We start from the raw sequence: 23,128 nt of genomic DNA, 5'->3' as shown, positions 1-23,128 counted from the left end.
ATATAGACACACACACACACACACACACACACACACACACACACACACACGCTCAGACTTAACTAAACAGGGTTAGTAATGAATCCTAATTTTGTTTGTTCTGTTTAAGTTTCTTCTGGAACTTTGTTTAGCTGCAGTCAGGAAAATTTAACCTGCCCTATAGTGGTTTGCGAGACTGCACATTTTGATATCGATCCCATATCAAGCCACCAATATCGATAGCGGTACAGATAATAGTTTTTAATTAAGGTGGTTGCGTCATCAAATTACGAAATCTCAAATCATTTTCATGACCTTTAAGTGTGTTTTTGACGTGTGTGTGTGAGTGTGTGTGTGTTTTTATTTGACCTTTTTTCTTTATTTAGTGGCACCTGTGTGTGACGTGGTAATTACACTCTTAACACTGCTTGGCAGTCGCAAATGAGGAATGGACTGGGCCCATGTGGGTTGGCCTGAAATACTGACGGAAACAGTGACTGACGGACCGTCCGTCAGTCTGACAACAAATACTAATGTCGTTACGAAGAATACATGGAGGAGCCTGTGACAGCACTCGTAATACGATAATTGCAATGTAAAACAGCAATACTTCTTCTTCTTCTCCTTTCGGCTTGTCCCTTTTCAGGGGTTGCCACAGCGAGTCATTAATTTCCATCTTTCCCTGTTCTCTGCATCCTCTACTATGACTCCAACTACCTGCATGTCTTCCCTCACGGTATCCATGAATCTCCTCTTTGGCCTTCCTCTCTGTCTCCTACCTGGTAGCTCCATCTGTAACATTCTCCTACCAATGTATCCACTGTCCCTCCTCTGTAGATGTCCAAACCATCTCAGTCTGGCCTCTCTCACTTTTTCTCCAAACATTCCTGTCTGAGTTGTCCCTCTGATGACCTCATTTCTGATCCTGTCCATCCTTTTCACTCCGAAGGAGAATCTCAGGATATTTAACTCAGCCACCTCGAACTCTGCCTCCTGTCTTTTCCCAATTGCTAGTGTCTCGAAACCGTACATAATGGCTGGTCTCACAACTGTTCTGTAAACTTTTCCCTTCACCTTAGCTGACACCCTTCTATCACAAATCACTCCTGACACTTTAACCATTGTAAATATTATCCTGTTTTTTTTTTTGTCAGTAACAATAACAATTTTATGGTTCATCCCATGTACTTTAAACATTTTCGTTGCACAATACTCCTGATTGCGCAGGCAAAGAGACAAGAAGGAAGAGAGAGAGAGAGATAAAGGATCTTATTCTGTAGTGTTGTTATTCTTTGTGTCAGATGTTTCCGAAACTCATTTTTACACTTGGATGCATTTTGTCGCCTCGGGAAACATCCCCTGTGCCACTCGGCAGCCATGAAGGATTTTCTGAAGTTCATGATCCACTCTAGTAGTGCATGTTAAGAGCCATCTGGTATCACATGTCAAAACTGTAAAAACTGAGGAAAAGCGTCTCTGCAAATGAAAGCAGTACTACAAACTCATTTCCACATGCCATGGAGTGTGTGGTACTGGACCCAAAAAGCAGGGACGCAGAAGAGGCATGGTGTACTGAACAAAATATATGAACAAAAACACTTAAAGGCACACTGGAAAAACAAAATCCAAAACACAAAGTCCTGAAAACCCCAATAAACCAAATTAACAAACAAACAAAAACCCATGACAATAAAGCAATACAACGTGACAGCAACCACGATGATCATTTTGATTATCAAACCCATGACTAACAGTCACAACATCAACAAAATTAACAAAACAAAAAAATTTATAAAGTTAAGCGAAGACGACTTAAGCGGAATCAGAAAACGAAGAACATGAGCGCTTGTGACATCTAGAAGAATTTGTGTCTTAGAAGCAGAGGTGTGAGTAAGGCGAATTTTCCGACAGAGACATAAAGACAGAGAACTCCTTAAATAGTCGGCTTGATTCCATGAGCGACAGGTGTGCAATCCGGAGGAGGTGCCCTCCTCTGCCACCTGCTGGTGATACTAAAGGGCACAACATTAACCGAAACCAAGGAACTAAATACAAGAAAACTCACGAGACAACAAGGAAGACCTGGACAAGACACATATTGTTGAGAGAGCTCATTGGCTAACACAAGGGACCCAGGTGACAATGGGTGGAAAAAAAATTTAAAATAACAAGGAAGAACAAAAGCACATGGAAAAACAAAACTATGAAACAAAACCAAATGTAATCTAAACAAAATTAGAATCAGGACACCGCATGCATGTAACCAAAGGTAATCAAAACATATATAACTACTCCTGAATGTTGAATAAAATTGAATGTATAACTTAATTCACATTACAAATATTACAAATGCATTTACACAGATGTATGACATTAATCTAAATTTGGTCGAAACTTGATTTGTCATAGTTAAGCAGGGCAGAACGGCACATGCAACAGTCCTCGTACCTTCAAAATCATCACTTTTCAGGAGGCCCTAAAAATTGGCATAGTTGTTCAATATTCACACTTGGTCATCAAAGAAAGCAAGCCATTATCAATACTTTCAAACCGCAAGTGTGGGCTGACCAATAATCAATCAGAGGTGGGCGTGTCAGTCAATTTTGACGGTCCGTCATTGGTCATTCACCAGTGGCCAGACCACCCGTCTGTCATTGTCAGTTCATCTTTTTTTCTAGCCTCTTTCCTCATCGCTAAATTACAGTTCATCACCGCAATTTCAGGGCCGCCATCTTTTTTTTTCCCTTCGGCAGCATTGTGTAGAGAACCAGTCAATCGGTGTCAAGACCGTACAAGCCACAAGCAAAGGCAACACAAATTAGACGCACAGCCAAATATTTATTGATACTGTCTCCTGTATTTAATCTTTATTTCATTTTAGTTGGTTTTTATACCCGTTAGAACATGACCGGCGTGTTTTGTGAATTTGGTGTGAATTTTCTAAATGTTTTGGATATTTTGCTTAAATAAAATTTATTGAGGGCGGCCCGTTGGTCCAGTGGTTCGCGCGTTGACCTCACAGTGCGGAGGTGCGGGATTCGATTCCGGCTCCGGCCTCCCTGTGTGGAGTTTGCATGTTTTCCCCGGGCCTGCGAGGGTTTTCTCCGGGTACTCCGGTTTCGTCCCATGTTCCAAAAACATGCATGGCAGGCTGATTGAAAACTTAAAATTGTCCCTAGGTGTGAGTGTGAGCACGAATGGTTGTATGTCTGTGTGTGCCCTGCGATTGACTTGGCAACTGGTTCAGGCTGTCCCCCGCCTACTGCCCGAGGACGGCTGGGATAGGCTCCAGCACCCCCCGCAACCCTTGTGATGAGGATAAAGCGGATCAGAAAATGGATGGATGGATGAAAGTTTATTGAAATTAAAAAATAAAAAAAAACACATCACCCATGTATCAAGGTACTAAGTGCAGAGAATCGCCCCTTTCAGCCAGATATAAAAAAAAAACAAAAAAATAAAATCCCTTTTTGAAATGCTGCACGAATGCCAGTGTATTTTTTGTTTCATTCATGAGTTGGATTGGGTTGTGCTGCAATGATGTTGACGTTGGTTGTGCTGAAATAACAACCAAATCGGGGTGTCCTATCCAAAACTAAATACGACAGCGTGCGGAACTGAACTGTGGTGAATAGCTGAATAATCATCTGTACAAGAAAAGAATGTCCCCACAGCTGCCATCTGGTTTGTTGAAAAACGAGATAACATGGGCTCGCCACCGAGCAACTGCTGCTATCTTTCTTTCAATAATTAGTCCCCGCAGGAATCTGCAATTCCATTTGCCGCCGATTCCAAAGCTCACCGTGGAACTGAAAGCAGTCCACAGAAATAAGGGTGAGGTGGAGAATATTACATTCACGTTTAGTTTCCATCCCAGCAGAAGAGCGATTCAGGAGATGGTAGAATTATTACAGTTATTACAGTACAATGCAATACAACTTTATTTACAGGATGTCGCGCACTTCACGACAACTACCGTAACATGGCACTTTAAATCATAGAAAATAAAGTGAAACCCGTCAATTAAACCACAAATTAATGATACTAATACATTTACAGTAGACAGCAGGAAACAACAGAACAGTGTCAGTGTCATATTGTATTAGAAGATGTATTTTCAGAAAAGTTTTAAAAATGGACAAGGAAGGGACTTGCGTAACATTTAATGGAAGGTCCTTTCAGAGGGAAGGACCAGCAACAGAAAAGGCTCGATCCCCTATGAGGCTCCGCTTCGTCCTCAACACCTCCACGAGCATCTGGTCCGCACGTAACGTGGACGGCTACTGCAGATGATGTCACATCATTGGAGCATGTAATAAATGTTGAATTACATAAATTATCATACTGTATGCAGTATGTTTTCAATATCCAGGTCAAATGGCTAGTTTTCACTTTAAACCTTTCATGCACCCTGTAAATCTGTAACGTGATAAACTGTCCGCTGTAGTAACCGCTGTCCCTGAAATGGTTAATATCACTTGTTCTGCCTCCAACCCATTGTTTGGTGAAATATTTTGCACTTTACATAAAAATCAACTTTCAGGCCACGGAATCAAGATTTGCTCTCTACAGAATCAACACTTTTGCTCCAGTCTGCATGGAAGCTGAACCAGACTAAGCATCGGTATCCTCAGGCTTCAGTTTTACACAAATGCAAATTTTTAGATCGCATCCTAAACTTAAGGGCACTTAGAAGAAAAAAAAAGCAGTTCAAATGGTCAGCTAGATGTGTGGAATGTTTCGACTGACGAAGTGATATTAAGTAAACTTAATGAATAATTCCAACATGCATAAATTAATGATCATATGAAATAACGTGATTTCAAAACACAAAAGCAATTTCTGTCCTAAAATATGTGCACAACTCTACTTGATGTACGAGCGAGCTCAATGTCCAGATGTGTTTCGAGCAGCCAAAAACTGAACTGAAGTAAGAGCAATATTTATTTTAAATAATGGGAGTGAAAGTTAAATGGAATGCTCCAAATAATTACTTGAGTACCAGTAAGCAAGCATTCAGTGGAAAAAAAACTACCGGTACTGAAATACAGTGATCCCTCGCTACTTCGCGGTTCGTTTATCGCGGGTTCAGTGCATTGCGGATTTTTTCAAACACATAACATTTTTTTTTTTTTTTTTTAATATACATGGAGTACAGTACTGTATATGTTGCTCTGTGTGACTCGCTGTTGTTTTGCAGCTTGTCGCGGACCGTTTGCGGACTTTAAAAAAAAATTATTATTTTTTATTATTTTTTTTTTACCTTATGTTAATGGATTTTCGTTTATCGCAGGTGGTTTTGGTCCCCATTAACCGCGATAAACGAGGGTTTACTGTACTGCAGTAACTCCGCTGCTGTCTAGAGGGTTTTTTTTTTCAACAGCCGGTGACATCGTCCGGCCAAAGAGGACCACCATGGACAGTGCCAGCTTTGATAAGCTGGTCTACCTCAAGGGGAACATGTCAAGGGTTGCCCCACCTTCAAGGGGCAGTTTGAGGAGGAGAAGCAGGAGGTGGGCCAAACCCGGAAAAAAAAAATAATGGATTTTTTTTGTGTGTGTGTAAAGATGTTCATGCTGTTCATAATTCATAGTTTGTATGTGTAAAGTGGTCCACATTGCATTGCAATAAATTGTGTGCTAGCCGGTTGAACACTTTTTACTGTCGGTATTAAAATAGTGGTAACTCAAATAGGGATTCGCGTGGCCGTCAGCCTTTCTCACACGACATCATTAACGGATGCTTTTTTTTTCCGGACTGGTGTAATGTAAGGGTGGAAGCGCTTTAAAAGGACGAGGAACGACGGGGGCAGAGGAAGATTATTTTATGAAGAGCAGGACGATGACGGAAGGTTGCCCAGGTCACGGAAGGAGGAGAGACAGGCAAATACGGTTAAGTGCCCATCTCTGCCGATCACATACTTTTCAACAAAAATCTACAAATCACAATTGGTTGCCGATCGATCGAAGCACCACAAACAAATACTTTCTGTTGTTAGACACGGTGCATTACATGCACCGTGTCTAAAAGCAGAAAATATTTGCTCCATTCACCAAAATAACTTAATGAAGAAGCTTCCTGTTTATTGATAAAGATTTTTTAAATGTTTTGTGCATACATATCTGTGCGGGAGACAGCCTACAGCAGGAGTGGCCAACGAGTCAGAAACTCAGAGCCAATTTTTTACTTTGTTACTGCAAAGAGCGACATCATACACATGGGCAAACATAAGCATCATCGCACCCCCTCCTCATGCGCGCGCGCACGCGCGCGCACGCACGCACACACACACACACACACACACACACAGTCATTTTCAACAATGAATATTGTGAGCGCCGTCTCACACACACAAACTCTCAGTTCAACCAAGTCCATACACAAAAATATAAGAACGTTTTTCTCTTACTATGCACGTTTGGTAGTGCCTTAGTGCAGGGACTTCTGGCATTCCTTCTGTTGAACAATGCTCTTCAAATCTGGCTTGCATTCCGTTGTTGCCACTCGAAGCAGGCACTGTCTGCATGCGAGGTGCAGTGGTTACTTACTATTCGGGTCAGCTTGCCACATAGGGCAAACTTTTTTGCCCGAAGATCGACTTTTGAAGCGACCAACCTCCACGATCGACCCGATCGCACACGTGCAAGCATATAAACGCGCGCGCACGCACGCACGCACGCACGCGGGCGCCCAACCATTCACTCGCGCACAGATGCACGCACGCACGCCAAGATGAGCAACAGTCGGAACTGATTGGTTACCCTCTGTGTCAATCAAGTAACGGGATTGATGATAGGCTGACGTAGTACATTCTGTTTATTTAGCTCTGTTGTTTGAATGGCATTGCCACCGCAGAGGAGTTTTCGACGCTTGTCATGTGAAAGCCCGGGAGCCGCATTGAACCAGCCAAAGATCCGCATCCAGCTCGCGAGCCCGGGTTGGCCACCAGCATGTACTTCAAAAAATGGCAACATATGACCATAAAACTGTTCACATATGCGCAGCCAAAACAAGTAAACAACAAAACTGAACTATCTACAACATACCGCAATGTGCTTTCTCAAGTTAGATGATGAGCTTTTGGAGGCTGAAATTCTCACTTAATGTGAGGCCAGGGGTATTCATCTTCTTGAACCTGACATTCACATGCTGCTGCATCCTCTACTTTTTCGGCCATTCTTCATGGAAATTACTGATGTTGTGACTGCCTGGGTCCGCTTAATTGGTGAAATGGAGTCAAATGTCACTAGTGATTAAGTTTGATTGGTGAACAGTGCCCAAGCGGGAAGTCCGTTGCCCCCCCCCCCCCAAAAAAAATCGCAATTTAGAGGGAGACAAAAATAAAAGTAGGAAACGGAATGCTTTTGACATATATTCTCAAAACTACTCTGGCAAGTACAATTCATCCCAAAAGTTAGTTGAGTAAATCCAACCGAGCAAATGTAGCGCATTTCGACCCACCTCTGGTCCTGATCAACAAAATCACCTCTGAGAATTGCAGCACCCCTTCTTCAATAAATGACGATGTAAAATGATTACATGGCATGATTTCTATCAGTAATTAAAAACACAGTTGAAGCATTTTTCATTGTGACAATGAAAAAAAACTCCATAAAACACCAGGCGACACACTTCTCCATTTCAATTGCAAGGACATAATTTGTACCTTCAATAGTCCATGCGTGTATCAATAAAGAATGTACACTGCAGAATTATCCAGGAAAACGTGATTGCTAGCGTGTGCTTTCCTCCCTCTCATGCTGTTGGTGACATAACAACAAATGTTTGGGTAATCCCAGATTACACATCGGCAGACCAAGAAAGGATTGACAGTGTGCTCATCAAGGAAAGAGCTGCTATCTGTTAACAAGCTTTTCATATGTGGGCAAGGCAGTGGCAGCAACTAAAATCTCCCATGCTGAGGCCTCAGAATGGTCAACAAACCCAAATATTTCATAATTTCTTCACTCAATAAAAATGATCTCTGCGAAAACCTCATTTCACACAGATATTGCAAGATTAGAAATTGTAACGATAACATATTCATACAGCATATATCTGAAAGAAGGACGGCAACAAATGATCTATTTCAGATGCTTGTGGACACAGCTGCAAAGCTTGTTGGTGCTGTTCCTTTTCAATGCTTTCAAGAACGAGTTGTATGTGAGGTGTCTCTAGTGCTTACTCTAGTCCTTATTTAAGGAGAGTAACCTTTACAAGTGGCACAACCTTCGAATGAGGCCACTCCAGTGCTTTAAGTGGAAATAATATCACTACTGGTACTCCCCTTATTCGACTGTTGCCAGGAAATTGTGTGTACATGTCATTGACTAAATATTCGCTACAATGCACTCAACTTTTGTTCCAAATCAGCTTCTTATTACTGATTACGAGGCGACTCTCTTCTCATTCATTCCCGCAGCTTCACTGTGCTTTAAACTGTGTGGACGCTGAGTGTCGACAGCGCGGACACTGCGCGTCTAGAGAGTTCAGAGCCCGTTATCCCAGTGCATTGAAACGAGACGAGTCATTGGATCAATGTTGGTTTTGTCCCACCCACTGGACGCTCAGCGTCTCTGGGAGTCGATGGACAGTGGCCGTTTATGGGCTGGCCCGGACGCTCATCTTTTCTGCATGATGATTGGATGATCTGTCTGAGGCTGAATCTCTTTTGGATTGACAGTGAAATGAGCCAAACACCGATCTTTTGGTGTATGCATCCGTGGGAGCATTTTTCAATTCTCATTCTGTTCTGAGTTGAACTGGAGATTTCTTCTCATAATATTAGCGACACTCTCTTTGTTGAAAACGACTAGCGACAGATTAATATTTTATTTCTGGTGTGTTTTATTGTCGTTGCTTGTGTTCGCAGACTGATTTACCGTATTGGCCCGAATATAAGACGGTGTTTTTTGCATTGAAATAAGACTGAAAAAGTGGGGGTCGTCTTATATTCGGGGTCGAGACATTATACCCATTCACGATGCTAGATGGCGCCAGATATCAATGAAGCGAATGCTCAACTTGACTCCCGAGGCCAAAGTGAACCCCTGCCACGAAGAATAAAAATAAAAATAGCGGTAGCACAAAGAAGAAAAATAAAAAATAGCGGTAAGAAAGAAAAGAGAAGAAGATAATAGAAGAGATAACAGAAAATGGAGAAACGTAGCGACAACCTGGAGAAAAGTGGGTCGAAGATCGGCCAGGTTAACCGGCAGTTGAGGAGAAGTTATGATGTAATTTACATTTAAAAAACCAGAAGCCATTCATGTACGAATGTGATTGTGCTTTAGTTTCCATATTTAAGTGTTCAGATATTAAGATTTGAATGAGGCAAAACAAAATGCTTTTTCTCTCAAATGTATTGTTATAATCATTTGTTTCAGATGTACTGTAATTATTTTCTGTATAAAATTAATTTGGTGTTCAAAAAGTCTTTTTTCAAACTTGAGTCTTCAAAAAGAGGGTGTCGTCTTATAATCAGGGCCGTTTTATATTCGGGCCAATACTGTATATATAATAATGCTATTTTAGCATTAAAATGTCAGTTGAAGAAGCTTTACTTTACATATACACATAAAACTGCACTAAACTTCCTTCCTTCCTTCCTTCATTCATTCATTCATTCATTCTGCAGACCACATATCGGCCCAAGGGCATCGGGTACGCTGGAGGTCACCAGCCAGTTGCAGCGCAAGAAATTTACTTTGCAATCATTTCTGTTTCATTTTTATCAAAAGCAAAGAAGAGAGGATAATTACGGTCATGAGCTAAATGGTTTGGGAAACCCTGTATGACTACTTTGTGACCGTCACTACCATATCAGACAATCTGTGCTATTCTTTGCTACGTTTTGATCCATCATGGTAATCATAAAATATGGTTGTATTTGTGTCACCTCCAGCTTTCTCATCGCCTATGGAGCCCCACTGGAAAAAGTGCTCTGAGTCTCTTTAAAAGCCTGCGGAAATGAGATGCTAATTGTTCTGCGGCTTCATAGCAATGACGAGCATCAGAGTCTCAATAGATGTGATGGGTACGGTGACTCAGCCACGACTTCTAATTATGCTACACTCATGACTTTGTATAAGTGGGTGTGTGAGAGGGCCATCAGACACTCAAGCATGTGGTGTATGTTCATATGTGGTTGTGTGAGCTTGAGTAAAAACACAGCAGGGCAACTGGCAAGGCTTTCATCATTAGTAGCTTACATGCTGTCCTCATGAATTATGCAGACACAATAAGTTGTTACTACAGGCACTCGTGATGGGAATGTCGTCTGTTTTTCAAGACAAGGCTGTATGGGCTCGGCTCCCCAAAAAGAATCAGTTCTTTCGGCTCTAGTGGCTACTCAATTTTTGAATGACTTTATTAGCAAATTATGTATAAAATCAATTGCTAATTAAAAGAATACATTAAGTTGAGCTTGCTTTGTTAATTCACATACTCCGAGTGCTATACAACATTAATTGTAAAATACAAACACATAGGTCCATCAAAAGCTTTAATATTTTGGAATAATTTGAATATTGAACTGTAGTAGCTGCAGCAATAGATGTAATTGACACACTTGTATATTCATTAACAAGCTTGTCCTTTCAGCCCGTACTGAAGTAGTGGGTGAACAGTGCACATGTGCCTAATGAAGATTGTTTGTGTTGTCTACCTGTATATGATTTTTTTTTTTTTGTTAATTTTGAACAGTCCGCACTCTGTGCTCAGACAATCTTTGAACTTTAAAATGTGTCTCTCACTACTAGGCAGTGCTCACTTGCACTCTCACACTGTCTACTTTGACCAGGGGTGTCAAACTCATTTTTGTCATGGGCCACTTTGGAGTTACGTCTTCCCCGGAGGGTCGTTTATGATGGTGAATCCACAAAAAATGTTTCATAGTCTCATCGCATTGTTACTCGTACAAATCAAAGTAATAGATTACTTGTTTTGAAATCCAGTCAACTATTATACTTTGTTCAATTATTGTTCAAGTTAGTGTAAACAGAGTAACAAAAGTAGAGCAATATCTCAACGTTATTTAGTACACATGACAATGTGACATTTCAGTGCAGATTTTAGCAAGTATCGTGCAAGTTGACACACATGATTTGCTTTAGCGTGCCATATAAAATGAAAGGGTGGGTCGGACCTGACCCCAGGCCTTGAGTTTGACACCTGTGACTTAGGCTATCACATTGCAGGGAATGATGCTCAGTTTGGATTTTTTGTGAAATCTGACCTTATGTACTCATTCACATTACAAAAACAAATGTGATTTCTAATGTGAACAGAATACGTCCGTGGTATATCACGTATGTGCACAAAGCACATAGAGTGACATGCACACAAACACTATGACATGTGGCACAGTGCTTACAGAAGTAAATTTGATCCCGCATGTAGTGGCTCATTTCAGAATAACAGAGGAGCGAGGTGGGAGGAGGGAGAAATATTTTGGAGTAATGAGATGTGGCTACTAAATCTCCTCTTTTCATGTCTACTAAAGATGAGACCACGTTACTGCCACGCATAACAAATGAATGGTCTGTGTGGATGAATGACTACTTTCACCACAAAAGTGGGATTAATTTAAAGTATAAAAGTCACACTGGCGCTCCAAAGAAATTTGCAGAATCATGGACAAGTCTAAGTAGTCTTCCAAGCATACTCCCTCATCCGCACAGAGTGCATCCTGTAGTGAGTGGTTTTTCTTGACCTAGAGGTCAGATGTGTACGGATGAGTGTTCATTTTGGAGATGCAACAGATACACTTCCGAATGATGTACTCAATATGAAAGGGGCGTATTTGAAAAAAAAAAAGATTGTACTGTTCACATTGCATGAAAACATCAGATACATGCCCGATATGTGTAAAAAAAATTCAAACTGATCAGCAAGGTGAACAGGGCCTTAGTGTGGACACACAAACATCACCACAAATCATGAAGCTTTAACAGAAATACGATGAAAAAAACCCCAACAAATTCGCTGAGATTGTTTTCTTCAAAGAGCCTGCTCTAAAAACTGAATTGTTTGAGAATGACACACCACTAGGAGACACGCACAAGGCAAGAAAATATTTTCTTTCCCTGAAGTACCTGCTCTGGTTGTCACAAGTCCACACAGAATAGTAGGCAGCAGGAGATGTTAGTGGAAGAAGTTTTGTCATGGTGATTATGATTGACAATGATTGCTCATGAAATGTTTGTTGTATGTACATACATATAAGCAGAAAGGTATTGAACTCACAAATTCACGTGTATTGCTCTACAATACGATTGGATATTTTATTTTTTTCACAATTTCAAACAGTTGCCTTGATTTTATATATTTTTTTTCAAACGGCAGTCAACATGTAATGTGGATTTTTTTTTTTTGCACCTGCCAGAAAATTCTGGAAAATACAAATATATATATATATAGATAGATAGATAGATAGATAGATAGATAGATAGATAGATAGATAGATAGATAGATAGATAGATAGATAGATCGATAATTTTAACTGACTTACCAGGTTGTGTCGACCTTTCCAATGTAGTCGGACAAAAAAATCTCCGTTCAAGTCCTTTTCCTCAAGCCATGACCACTTGAACGGGTTCCTAACACTCGCACCTATTGCACATATGTCAGCTAGCCTGTTTACCTGTTTGAACATTGCGCTGGGGTCGTACCTGGCCGATCACGCATGAATTAGTTTACACAAAACACTATTCAAATACTCGACATTCAGTAATTAATCTTCCTTTTGTGTGCACACATGCACCCTTTGTGGCTTCTGTTCTCGCCGAAATTTCAAAATCTCCGAGATATGGCGAGGACATGAGAATGCGAGGGGAGGGATGTTACTGTTACTAGTGTTTGTGCCTCAACATGGCTACACTCGTGAAAGCAAAACAACGAACTTAAACGCGTGTTCGTTCAATGTTGTCAACAAATATCCGGATTAATTTTTGGCAAAATCAAGGCCAAGTACATTTTTTGTTTTGTTGTCATTACCAATGCAGGTGAAACTAGAAGGCTGAACAAGGCAAATTGCCCGGGACTGTAAAATAAGCGAGCACACAACATACGCGCTAAAAGGCATTTCCACAAGTAGTATCAGTACTTCATAGAACATACTTCATGCACTTATCAGTTCGGGGGGCTACACCATTTTAAAAACGAAAAATGGCTCACTCACAGACACATTTTTAAAACAGACAAATACCAGAGTTACTTATTCGTTTCATGTCTCACTTGGTGAGCAGGGAGGCACTCCAGACACCCAATTATCTGTAGCAATTAAATGTTGAAATGTGTACCAATGAACTCCTTGCATGCCGCTGACGTGAACCCAAACGAGGAGCGCCAGCGACGGGAATTGGAAATACGAGAGTTATTGGAAATACACAACGTTATATGCACTGCATGATTAAAGTAGTTGTCACGTTAAATATACTGCAAAGAGTATCACAAAAGAGGGAAAATATTTCTCTTTAGAAATAGAAGCAATGACGTAATGTACATACACACACACATACACACACGACCATGGCATGCATGCACGCGAACACACGCGCACACACTCCTAAATACTAGTCTAAGAATAAATAGTGTGCAAATAGTTTGTAAACTTTGTCAAACTGTCATTAAAAGCACATTTGCATTGTTGTTGTTGACATTTTATCGAAGAAAGCAACTGTTCATATGTTTGAAGTGTCACTCAACAAAAATGATTGGAACGAAAGTCACTGTTGCCATAAACTGTCTTTTCACACGTTTGGTCCAACATCAGTGATTTGAGTGAAACCAAACTATGTTCTACTGCTGATGACCAAAACTGGAATATGGTAGAAACAAACTTACTTTTGTGAAGAAAGAAAAATCTTTATTTCAATTAGTAGTTTTTAAGTCATAAAACAATATTCTGTGAGCCTTAAAAGACCAGTCAGAATTCTCAAAATTGGCTGACACGAAGACGTTGTCTTTTTTCGAAAATGGCTGGCATTGAAAGAGTTTGTTTTTTTCTGAATGCTTAAACTCAAACAATGATTCTTGTAGCACAGTTTCTAAAACTACTAATAGCTATGATAAAAACACTCGCAGTTTATAAAACTAAAAGCACAAACTCTGCTTTGTAGTGACTTTGTAATTCTGTAACACTCAACTCATTTTCCACTGTTATTATTTAACATTTAAATCGTAAAGGTTGAAACAAAACCAATAAAAACAACACTGCAGTGTCCCACAGGGACCCAAAAGAAACGTTTTTTAAATGCTCACAATTCCAAACTCAACATTGCCTTGACCGTCACCATCAGTCACAAACAATACAGAAACCATTTTGTATTTTGTCATAAATCACGTCATTTACATTTTATAATTATTAATTTACTACTTCAACAATTTACTGATGTACAGTCCAGATGTATTTGGTGAGTGACAGGTTTGAATATTTTATGGTTTTATGTTTAACTTTAGACACTAAAACCGTGGATTTTAGTGTCAAAATTTGATTGTATAACTTCCCATTTAAATATTGAGATGACGTAATCTTGAGCTCATGTTTTATGCTTCTTAAACACCACTACAGAACGTTACCAAGCCCCGGTAGCAAATTGGTCGCTGAAATGTTTTAGACCGTCATATTGAAAGCGCCGCCCTCAACGGTTGCGCTAATGGTGCTGGAGAAATTACTCAAATTAATTTCTATTTATTTTTTTGCTAAAATAGAGAGCAAGAGAGGATCAATCTAAAGATCAATGTGTGTGAATGTGTTGCCGTGCTGCTGAAAACTTGGAAATGTATGTGGAGCGTGTGTGAAATCCACCGACAAAGAAATCCTCCATGAAATGTGCCCAAACAAAGCACAATTCTGGTTTTGAAATGCTTGGGAGTTGCTCCGAAAAATGAATGACATCAGTTTATTTCCTTAACTCCTCGGAGATTGGCATCTGATGCAAAGTTGAGTGGCGGCGTTAGTAGGGCTGAACAATTTTGCAAATCATTGAATTGTGATTTACTTTTTCCTCAATATTCTGATTTAATATGAAATCATTTTTTCAGTCCTTTTTTTTTCTGTATTTTTCAAACAAGACCATTAATTAATTCATCTTTTGTATAACATACAACATCTATTATTGTACATTTTAGAATACAAAAAAAAACAAATACAAGCACACGTTAAATACAGTACACTAATTTACAAGAAACAGACCATGATTTTTATTCCTTTGACCAAGAGCATGTCGGGCCCTCAAGCAGTACCACCCACTTCCCAGCTGACTAGATAATGTGTTTTGTAAGGCGTCTGTCTGAGTGTGATCTTAAAACAAAATGTCAACTGACTTTCATTCTTTGTCTGCCTCAGCAAAACCTGCTGTTCAAAGTCGCTATTGTGGCTTGCAAAGTATTCCTCCTCTTGAACTCTTCCACATTTTATCACATTACAATCAAAAAGATTTTTTTCCAATTTGGTGTTTCATATGACAAACCCAAAAGAGTGTACGTGAAACAAAATTGACCTTGTTTTCAAATATTTGTACAAATAAACATCTCAAAAGATTGGTGTGCAAACATAATAAGCTTCCATTTGTCAGTACTAGGTCGAAATTGCTTTTTCTGCAATCACGGTTGCAAGTGGTTAGGGGCTTGCAGTTTTGCATGCTTGGCAAAGTGTTTGCCGATTCTACTGTGCAAAATAGCTGAAGCTCAGTCAGAATGGATGGAGGACATCTACAAATAGAAATTTTCTAGTGCTGTCACGGATGTCACGGAGTCTGCACTTGGATTGGGCCGTTCTAATACCTGGGTACAGTATGCAATAATCTAAAACCATTAAACTGCAGCCCTGGGCGATATGTTTCAGGTTGTTCTCCCACTTGAGGGTAAACCTCCACCCGAGCCTTTTGCAGACTCAAACAGGTTTTTCGTCCAAACTCGCTTTGTTTCTGGTTCCATCCTGCTGACATTTCTTGTCCAATGCTTCCCTCTTTAGGTTTCGCAATGGGGAATGGTGTGTTCAAGGCAAAGGTTTACCAACGTGAGCACCGGGTGGCCCTCAAGGACCACATGAGTAGCCTCTGGACCTGTTCTAAAAATATCTCACCGGTGAGACGTTATGTTTTTGTAGGAATGGTATCGGAGGTCATTTGAGCAAATTTGTTAATTCACAAGTGTGTATCAAACTGCTAGCCCTTTGCATTAATCAAAGCCCAAGTGGTACCAATCTGCCACGATAAAAGCTGGGGGGCGCTACCGGCATTATAGAGAGCATCTTCACTTTCTGTACCGGTACAGTATGTGTGTTTGGTTTGCTCGTTCCACAATAGCAGACAGGAAGGCTCTCCAAAGGATCATTAATATGGCCCAGAAAATCATTGGTTGCCCTCTGCATTCCCTCGATGAACTATACAAATCTTGTTGCCTCATTAAGGCGCCAAAAAATAATCAGATTTCTCTCACCCCGGACACCACCTACTTGAAGTTGTAACATCTGGCAGACGTTACTGAAATCTGAAATCAAGAACAAGAATATTTAGAAATAGAGTTTTATATTTTATTTTATTGGCAAACACCATCCTTGTATTAAACACATTAGCTGATGTTGGGGTTATTTGTTGGTTTATTAATGTAATATTGATGGTCTTTTATTTTGTTTCCGATGTTATTTATTATGCTCTGGTTTTTAATTATTTATCATGGACTGTGAGAAGCACAGTTTGCATGCTCTCCCCGGGCTGGCATGGGTTTTCTCCAGGTACTCCGGTTTCCTCCCACATTCCAAAAACATGCATGGCAGGCTGATTGAACACTCAAAATTATCCCTAGATGTGAGTGCGGATGGTTGTTCATCTCTGTTTGCCTTGCGATTGGCTGGCAACCGGTTCAGGGTGTCCCCCGCCTACTACCCAAAGACGGCTGGGATAGGCTCCAGCACCCCCCGCGGCCCTTGTGAGGATGAAGCGGATCGGGAAATGAATGAATGAATGAATGTGAGAATCACTTCAATTTCTTTTTTTCAAATCAATGACAATGAATGACAAAGACGTTCATTCATTCACTCATTTATTCAGGTAGCGCTCCGCTTCAAAAAGGTTGCTGAGCCCTGCCTTATGGTTTTCTGGAACAAGGTTTAAGCCAAAAATGTGTTTGTTGTTATTTGACTTTCACATGTTAATCCATGTTTTCCATAATTGCAAATGGCACCCCCTTTTTTTCCCCACAATGTAGAATGCTTGACTCATGGAATCTCCCACCTGAGATGTGGAACTCTGCAGCTCCTTCATTGTTACCTATGACCTCTTTGATGCTTCCCTGAGCAATGATAGTCGCCCAGCTTGTCAGTTTAGAAGAACAGCCATTTTAATGGAATTGTCGGTGTGCCACGCGCTGTAGAATTTCAAATTATGTTAATATCTTGAGATATTAATGACCTTAAAGCTTTTTGATCAAAGGCATTGTGAAAGCAGCAGCCTTCTTCAGCAGCTCCATCTCACTGTTGACCTTTCCTTTTCTCTTTTCAACTTGTTTATTTTTGTTTAAATATCAGTGAAGCACGACTACTTTCTAAATGTGGACACAAAATTTGTACTGGCTCAGGGCCCCATGGCACTTGGTTACTGTTGGGATCAGCAGTTAAGATTTAAGATATCCTTTATTTGTCCCACACTGCGGAAATTTACAGTCCAAAGCAGCAAGATAATGGGTAGAAAGAAGAAAGAAGAAAAGAAGAAGAAAAGTTAGCGCTCTATGCTAACACTAACTGCTCCCAGAGCACGACCCGACATTTACAGTGAGCTGAGGAAGACGAGATGGGGATGTTGTGCCGGGCAAAGCATCGAACAATAAAACTGATGCCCTTGGGCTTGTCCGTCTTTTATTTTATAAAACACTTTTGCGTGTTTAAAAACAAAAAAAGTAAACACAACATATCAACTATGGCCGTTTAGATTTCAGAAACGCAACTGTAAGTGCATTGTCAGGCAGGATACTGGAAACAAACTAAATCCATGGACCGTGGATGAAAAAGACCTCAAAATGCAATTTAAGGCATATCCTCTTCCTTTAATCATGGAGAGTGAATTACAAACTAGCTATTTCAGGCCTGAGGATTTCACAGTAACGATCGTTTCCGGTAGCGTGTCGTTTCCGTGGGATCATTTGTACGGTACCGAAATTTTTTTTCCCATAAAAAATCACTGCGCACTGGTTGACTGTACGCGATAGAATTTCTCCTGTGTGATCAACGTGATTTCACTGTGCCTGTATGTGTGCTTGTGGTGTGGAGTGTGAATGTTTTTCTTCTGTTCTACTTTCGTTTTGTTTTTATTAAGTGGTGGAGGTGAGGGGGACAGGAAACATTATGTGCACATGCAGGTTGCTATTTTAGTCTGCACGCTGAGAAAGCGCGTGTATGATGGACAGAGATGGCGGCGAAAAAAACACCGAAAGGTGTATTAGTTACTACATTTAAAAAAATGGGAATGCCAGTCAGTATTTCTTTCGAATCACCCGAAGAAGGGCGTATTACCAAGATGACGTGTGATGTATGCACAAAACACGAATTTCCTCATTTCCTCAACGCTTGCGCTGGACTTGGGACCAGTCCGCTGGCTCCGGGTCGATCACGATTGACGTATTGGTCACCCCTACCTTTAAAGCTGACTAGCTTAGCGCTTACCACTGAGCACCGTTATTTGCGCACGAGCGATGATTCAGTTGTCATCTGATTGGTTGCCCTGTTTGTCAATCATAAGTGCTAAGCACCGTTGTTTACGCATAAGCAGTGATTTAGTTGTCATCTGATTGGTTGCCCTGTATGTCAATCAAGTAACAGGCTTGATGATAGGCTGACGTATTTAGTTCTGTGTATTTAGCACCGTTGTTTGAATGGTAGCGTCACCGCACAACAATACAATATATCTTTAGGCGTAGAAAAAAAAGTAGTGTGTTTCCGGTAACATGAAATTTCAGCATAGGGTCGGTAGGTCGGACAAAGTTTTTTTTTTTTTTTAATCTCCCCCCCCAATCAAAAATGTAAACAAAATAACCATAAAACATAAAACAAGGAGACATTGAAACCCCGCTCGCCGCCAAAGGCGGCGAGAGAGTTGTGTACCCGGCGGATGGGTTTTTACAGCCATCTGCTGAAAAAAAAGTAGTGTGTTTCCGGTAACCCGACCGACCGAGAATTTCTACCTCGAAAAAAAAAATTATTTTTTTTTTCAAACAACCTTCAAATTTAACACACGTCATCATTAGTTCTACCAACAGTTAACATTAGCATTACTACACCTTGTGACGAATGTTTTATTCATAAACCTACCATGCTACAACCAGTAAATTATAGAATAACCAATACTGTTTCATAATATTTTTCATAGCGATTAGCCTACAAATCTAATGACCAACTTGCCTCGTAATCGTGCCTCTCGTCGGATCTCGCTCTCGTGTTCTGTGCATACGTCCCAGGTGAGTTTAGTGATACGCCCTTTGGACGATTCATACGAAAAATCAGACTGGCATTCCCATTTCTTAAATGTCGTAATTAGTAGACCTTTATGAGTTTTTTTCGCCGCCATCTCAAACTTTCATCCATGCGATTCCTCAGTTTGCGTACTAAAATAGCAACCCGCATGCACACATAACGTTATCTGTTGCGTCCCCCCAACACTGAAAACAAAACAAAACGAAAGTAAATTAGAAGAAACACACTCACACACCACACCACAAACACACATACAGGCACAGTGAAATCGCGTTGATCACACAGTCAACTCGTGTGCGGTGACTTTTATGGTTAAACTATTTTTCGGTACCGTTAAAATGAAGCCACGGAAACGACAAGCTACCAGTAACGATTGTTATCTCCTTGTTTTTTGTTTTATGGTTATTTTGTTTTCATTTTTGATGAGGGGGGGGTGGAGATTAAAAAAAAAAAAAAAAAACTTTGTCCACCTACCGACCCTATGCTGAAATTTCATGTTACCGGAAACACACTACTTTTTTTTCTACGCCTAATAGGTTCTCTGTGTTTACATGTTGTCTACCACATAGCAATGCAGACAGTGCACAGGCATTTTCTCATGTCATCCATCCATCCATTTTCTGATCCGCTTATCCTCACAAGGGTCGTGTGGCGTGCTGGAGCCGATCCTAGCTGTCTTCGGGCAGTAGGCGGGTTCCACCCTAAACCAGTTGCCAACCAATCGCAGGGCACACATTGACGAACAACCATTCACACTCATAATCACACCTAGGGACAATTTAGAGTGTTCCATTAAGATGCCACGCACATTTTTGGAACGTGGGAGGAAACCAGAGTACCCGAAGAAAACCCACGCAGGCTCGGGGAGAACATGCGAACTTCACACAGGAAGGCCGGAGCCAGAATGGAACCCTGCATCTCTGCACGGTGAGGCCGATGGGCTAACCAGTCAACCACCGGGCTGCCATTTTCTCACATGAGAAAGATAAATACAGAAAACAGGAAGTCTTTGGGAATGGATACACTGACAAACTCTCTCCAAGTCAAGGACTGTGAACTGAAATGCTATGAAGTGGAACTATCAAAAGGGATGATTGAAAGGGCAAAAAGTGCCACTTACACATACAACAAAGATCACATTTAAATGAATTGCTGAAATCTTGACAAATAACTGAAAATATTATTTTAAAATGTGCTTTGATCGCTCCTGGTTAGATTTTGACAATAAAGGTATCAAAAGACTCATTTAATTTTTAAGAAGAATTTCATTTTGTCGATAGTGCACGCGATATGAATGTTGTAGGATCATTTACCAGTGTGTAATCACAAACAGCAACTCTTGTAAGATGACCTACAGCCTCAGACCGACAGGTATGTGTTCATCCCTCACCATGATTGTGTCTTTTAAATGTGGAAATATCGCTCTGGAATGGCATGCGATAATCCCAGATGGAAGGTGTTTTCTCAATGTCAAGCGCAGAAGAGAGGATGTTATTTTTCAGTGCCTTGGGTAGGTCATGCAAAGGAGCAGTTTCTACAGTAAATTGGATGATTCACAAGCTAGTAAGAAAAAAAAACACTGCCGCTTCATTCATCTGCACTGATGCAAGAGCTTCTACAATGGATGTGAAGACCATGAATACACATGTCCTCTCTCATCTCACCTTTCTCTATTTTCTCAGCTTCTTGTTTGAAAAAAAAAGTCGTCTCTGTTCCCTTGACAATGATTTTTTAACCCTTCATTGACCTGCATGATGTGCAAAAGAGACAAATACATTATGATAAATGTAATGTCGTCACAAAATTCTAATTGATGGTCACAAATTGCTTTTGGGCACATTATTAAACCCACAAATTGGTGTTTCCTGAGCATATTCCACCTATTTGCAGCCACAAATTTGGATTTGATGACTGCCATTTTAGCATGTTGTTTGTATATCTAGATTTTGTCTTCAATTCACTTTTTTTCCACTCCATCATGTTTACTAGGTCTTAAACTGAGACTAAAGGGGAGTCAGAGCCACGCCTCTGCACTTCCTTAATTGCTGTCAAACAACCCTGCACATTAAAGTTTACTCAATCAATTTTCAGCAATTAAGCCATTTCACAATCTGAAATTACCCATTTCCACATCCCGAAAATTCAAACAAAGGGTACTTCTGCTTGTGCACATGTTGGAAGCAACAGTTGTGTCAGGAGACTTGTCCACGTACTGTACTGTATGTGTGTGTGAGCGATGCACAATCACAGGGCGTGTGATCCGCTGGGCTTTTTTTTCACCTGATCTTACCTTCTGCTGCCTTCTGGCCATGTCAGTGGGTTGTTTTGCGTTAAACGGATATGCGATGCAACGCATCACAAACACGTAGAGCTGGAGTCTCTTTTTTCTCTCCTCTTCCTCCCTCTGCATCTTCTCAATGTCCTCCTTCTCCTTGTCGCTTCCGACCGACGGGCTGGGGCTTGAGGCTCGCCCGCCGCTGCCCGCTCGGCCCCGCGGCTGCAGCCCACCCGCGCCGCTGTGGCCGTCGGTGTCTCGGCTCGGTGAGGGCCGCGCTCCTTTGAGGCTTTTCGGAGCCGCCACCTCTTTGCGCTGTACCTCCAGGATCTCATCCCCTTCCTCCTCGCTGGAAGACGGATCTAACATGCTGTTGAGTCTTGGACGGAGGCGACACCTGCTAGGCTACAACTCCACTACCTCAAGAGGAGGACGCTTCACAGCTTCAGAGAGGGAAAAGGAGAGGTGGGGGCGAATCCCCTGGGGAGACGAAAAAATGTTGCTTCTTCCACAGATAGGAGGAGAGAAAAAAACTGCCGTAAAACGACGAAAAAAAAATTAAAAACAAAACAAATACAAACTACAGGATGCAGTTGGCGTGACGTTGTAGAACCAGTTTCCTATCTTTTAACTGTCAATCAAACGCACGCGGAAGAGATTCATGAGGAGAGACCACATTTGGGGGAGGGGTCGCACGAGAGAAAGCAGGAGGATATTGACGATGCTAAGAGCTGGATGAGGAGGAAGGGCTTGGAGATAACCGCGTCGCCGGGACCTGCTGCTCTGGGGTCAGTTTGAGCAGGCTTTGAGCAGCGCAATGGCCACCTGATGATATGCGCGCGAGTGCAGGAAGTCAGCTTGAGAAGGCACAGATCGCACGAGTATGTGCGTGTGTTCGGCAACGCGCACCGCTAAAAGAGACTGTGCATTATTTTGTGAATGTTTGTCGGGGTTTTCCAAAATGACCCATGGTTTTATTTCACTTACATTATGTGGAAAATTACATGCGTTTTATATATTGGTGGGTAAGGTATGAAGTTGGATTTGTCTACACAATGTCAAAATGTTTGTAAACATAGACGTAGCCAGGGCACAGGAAAAAGTGTCTACTGTACACCGACCTGGACGGAATCGTGGAGATGACAATGTGGAGTAAAATTATTTTGACTGGCAAATACGTTCGAACGTACTTGCGAGTATGTTTAAACCTCTACTTGGACACATACCATGTATCCCCACTACACTCTTTCTAAAACTACAACTTGGGATTTTAACACGTGTATGACTAGTGTTGGGAGGGTTTAAAATGTATTCTGATACAGTGACTAGTTACCTGTTAAAATATGTCGTTTGTAACATAATCCAAGTACCACATTATTAAGGTAATGTAACTTGATTCATTTAAT

The 23,128-nt window shown here is 41.0% G+C and overlaps 1 protein-coding gene across 24 annotated transcripts in view; it reads right to left on the bottom strand.

The window, feature by feature from the left end:
- Positions 1 to 23,128, bottom strand: part of cadpsa (Ca2+-dependent activator protein for secretion a) — a 174,684-nt gene extending 151,556 nt beyond the window's left edge. For 3 of the 24 annotated variants that reach the window (XM_019867660.1, XM_019867665.1, XM_019867668.1), the window contains exon 1: positions 21,738 to 23,126. In XM_019867660.1, the coding sequence (XP_019723219.1) occupies positions 21,738 to 22,091 (354 nt within the window). In that variant the 5' untranslated portion in view covers positions 22,092 to 23,126. Of the gene's footprint in view, positions 1 to 21,737 lie in introns of all 24 variants that reach the window. The other 21 variants (XM_019867670.1, XM_019867685.1, XM_019867683.1 and 18 more) reach the window with 12 other exon arrangements.

Source organism: Hippocampus comes, unplaced genomic scaffold (genome assembly GCF_001891065.2).
Source record: "Hippocampus comes isolate QL1 unplaced genomic scaffold, H_comes_QL1_v1.1 scaffold84, whole genome shotgun sequence".
NCBI classification, from domain to species: Eukaryota; Metazoa; Chordata; class Actinopteri; order Syngnathiformes; family Syngnathidae; genus Hippocampus; species Hippocampus comes.
The sequence above is the reverse complement of the archived record's forward strand: the minus strand, read 5'-3'. Positions and strand labels throughout refer to the sequence as shown.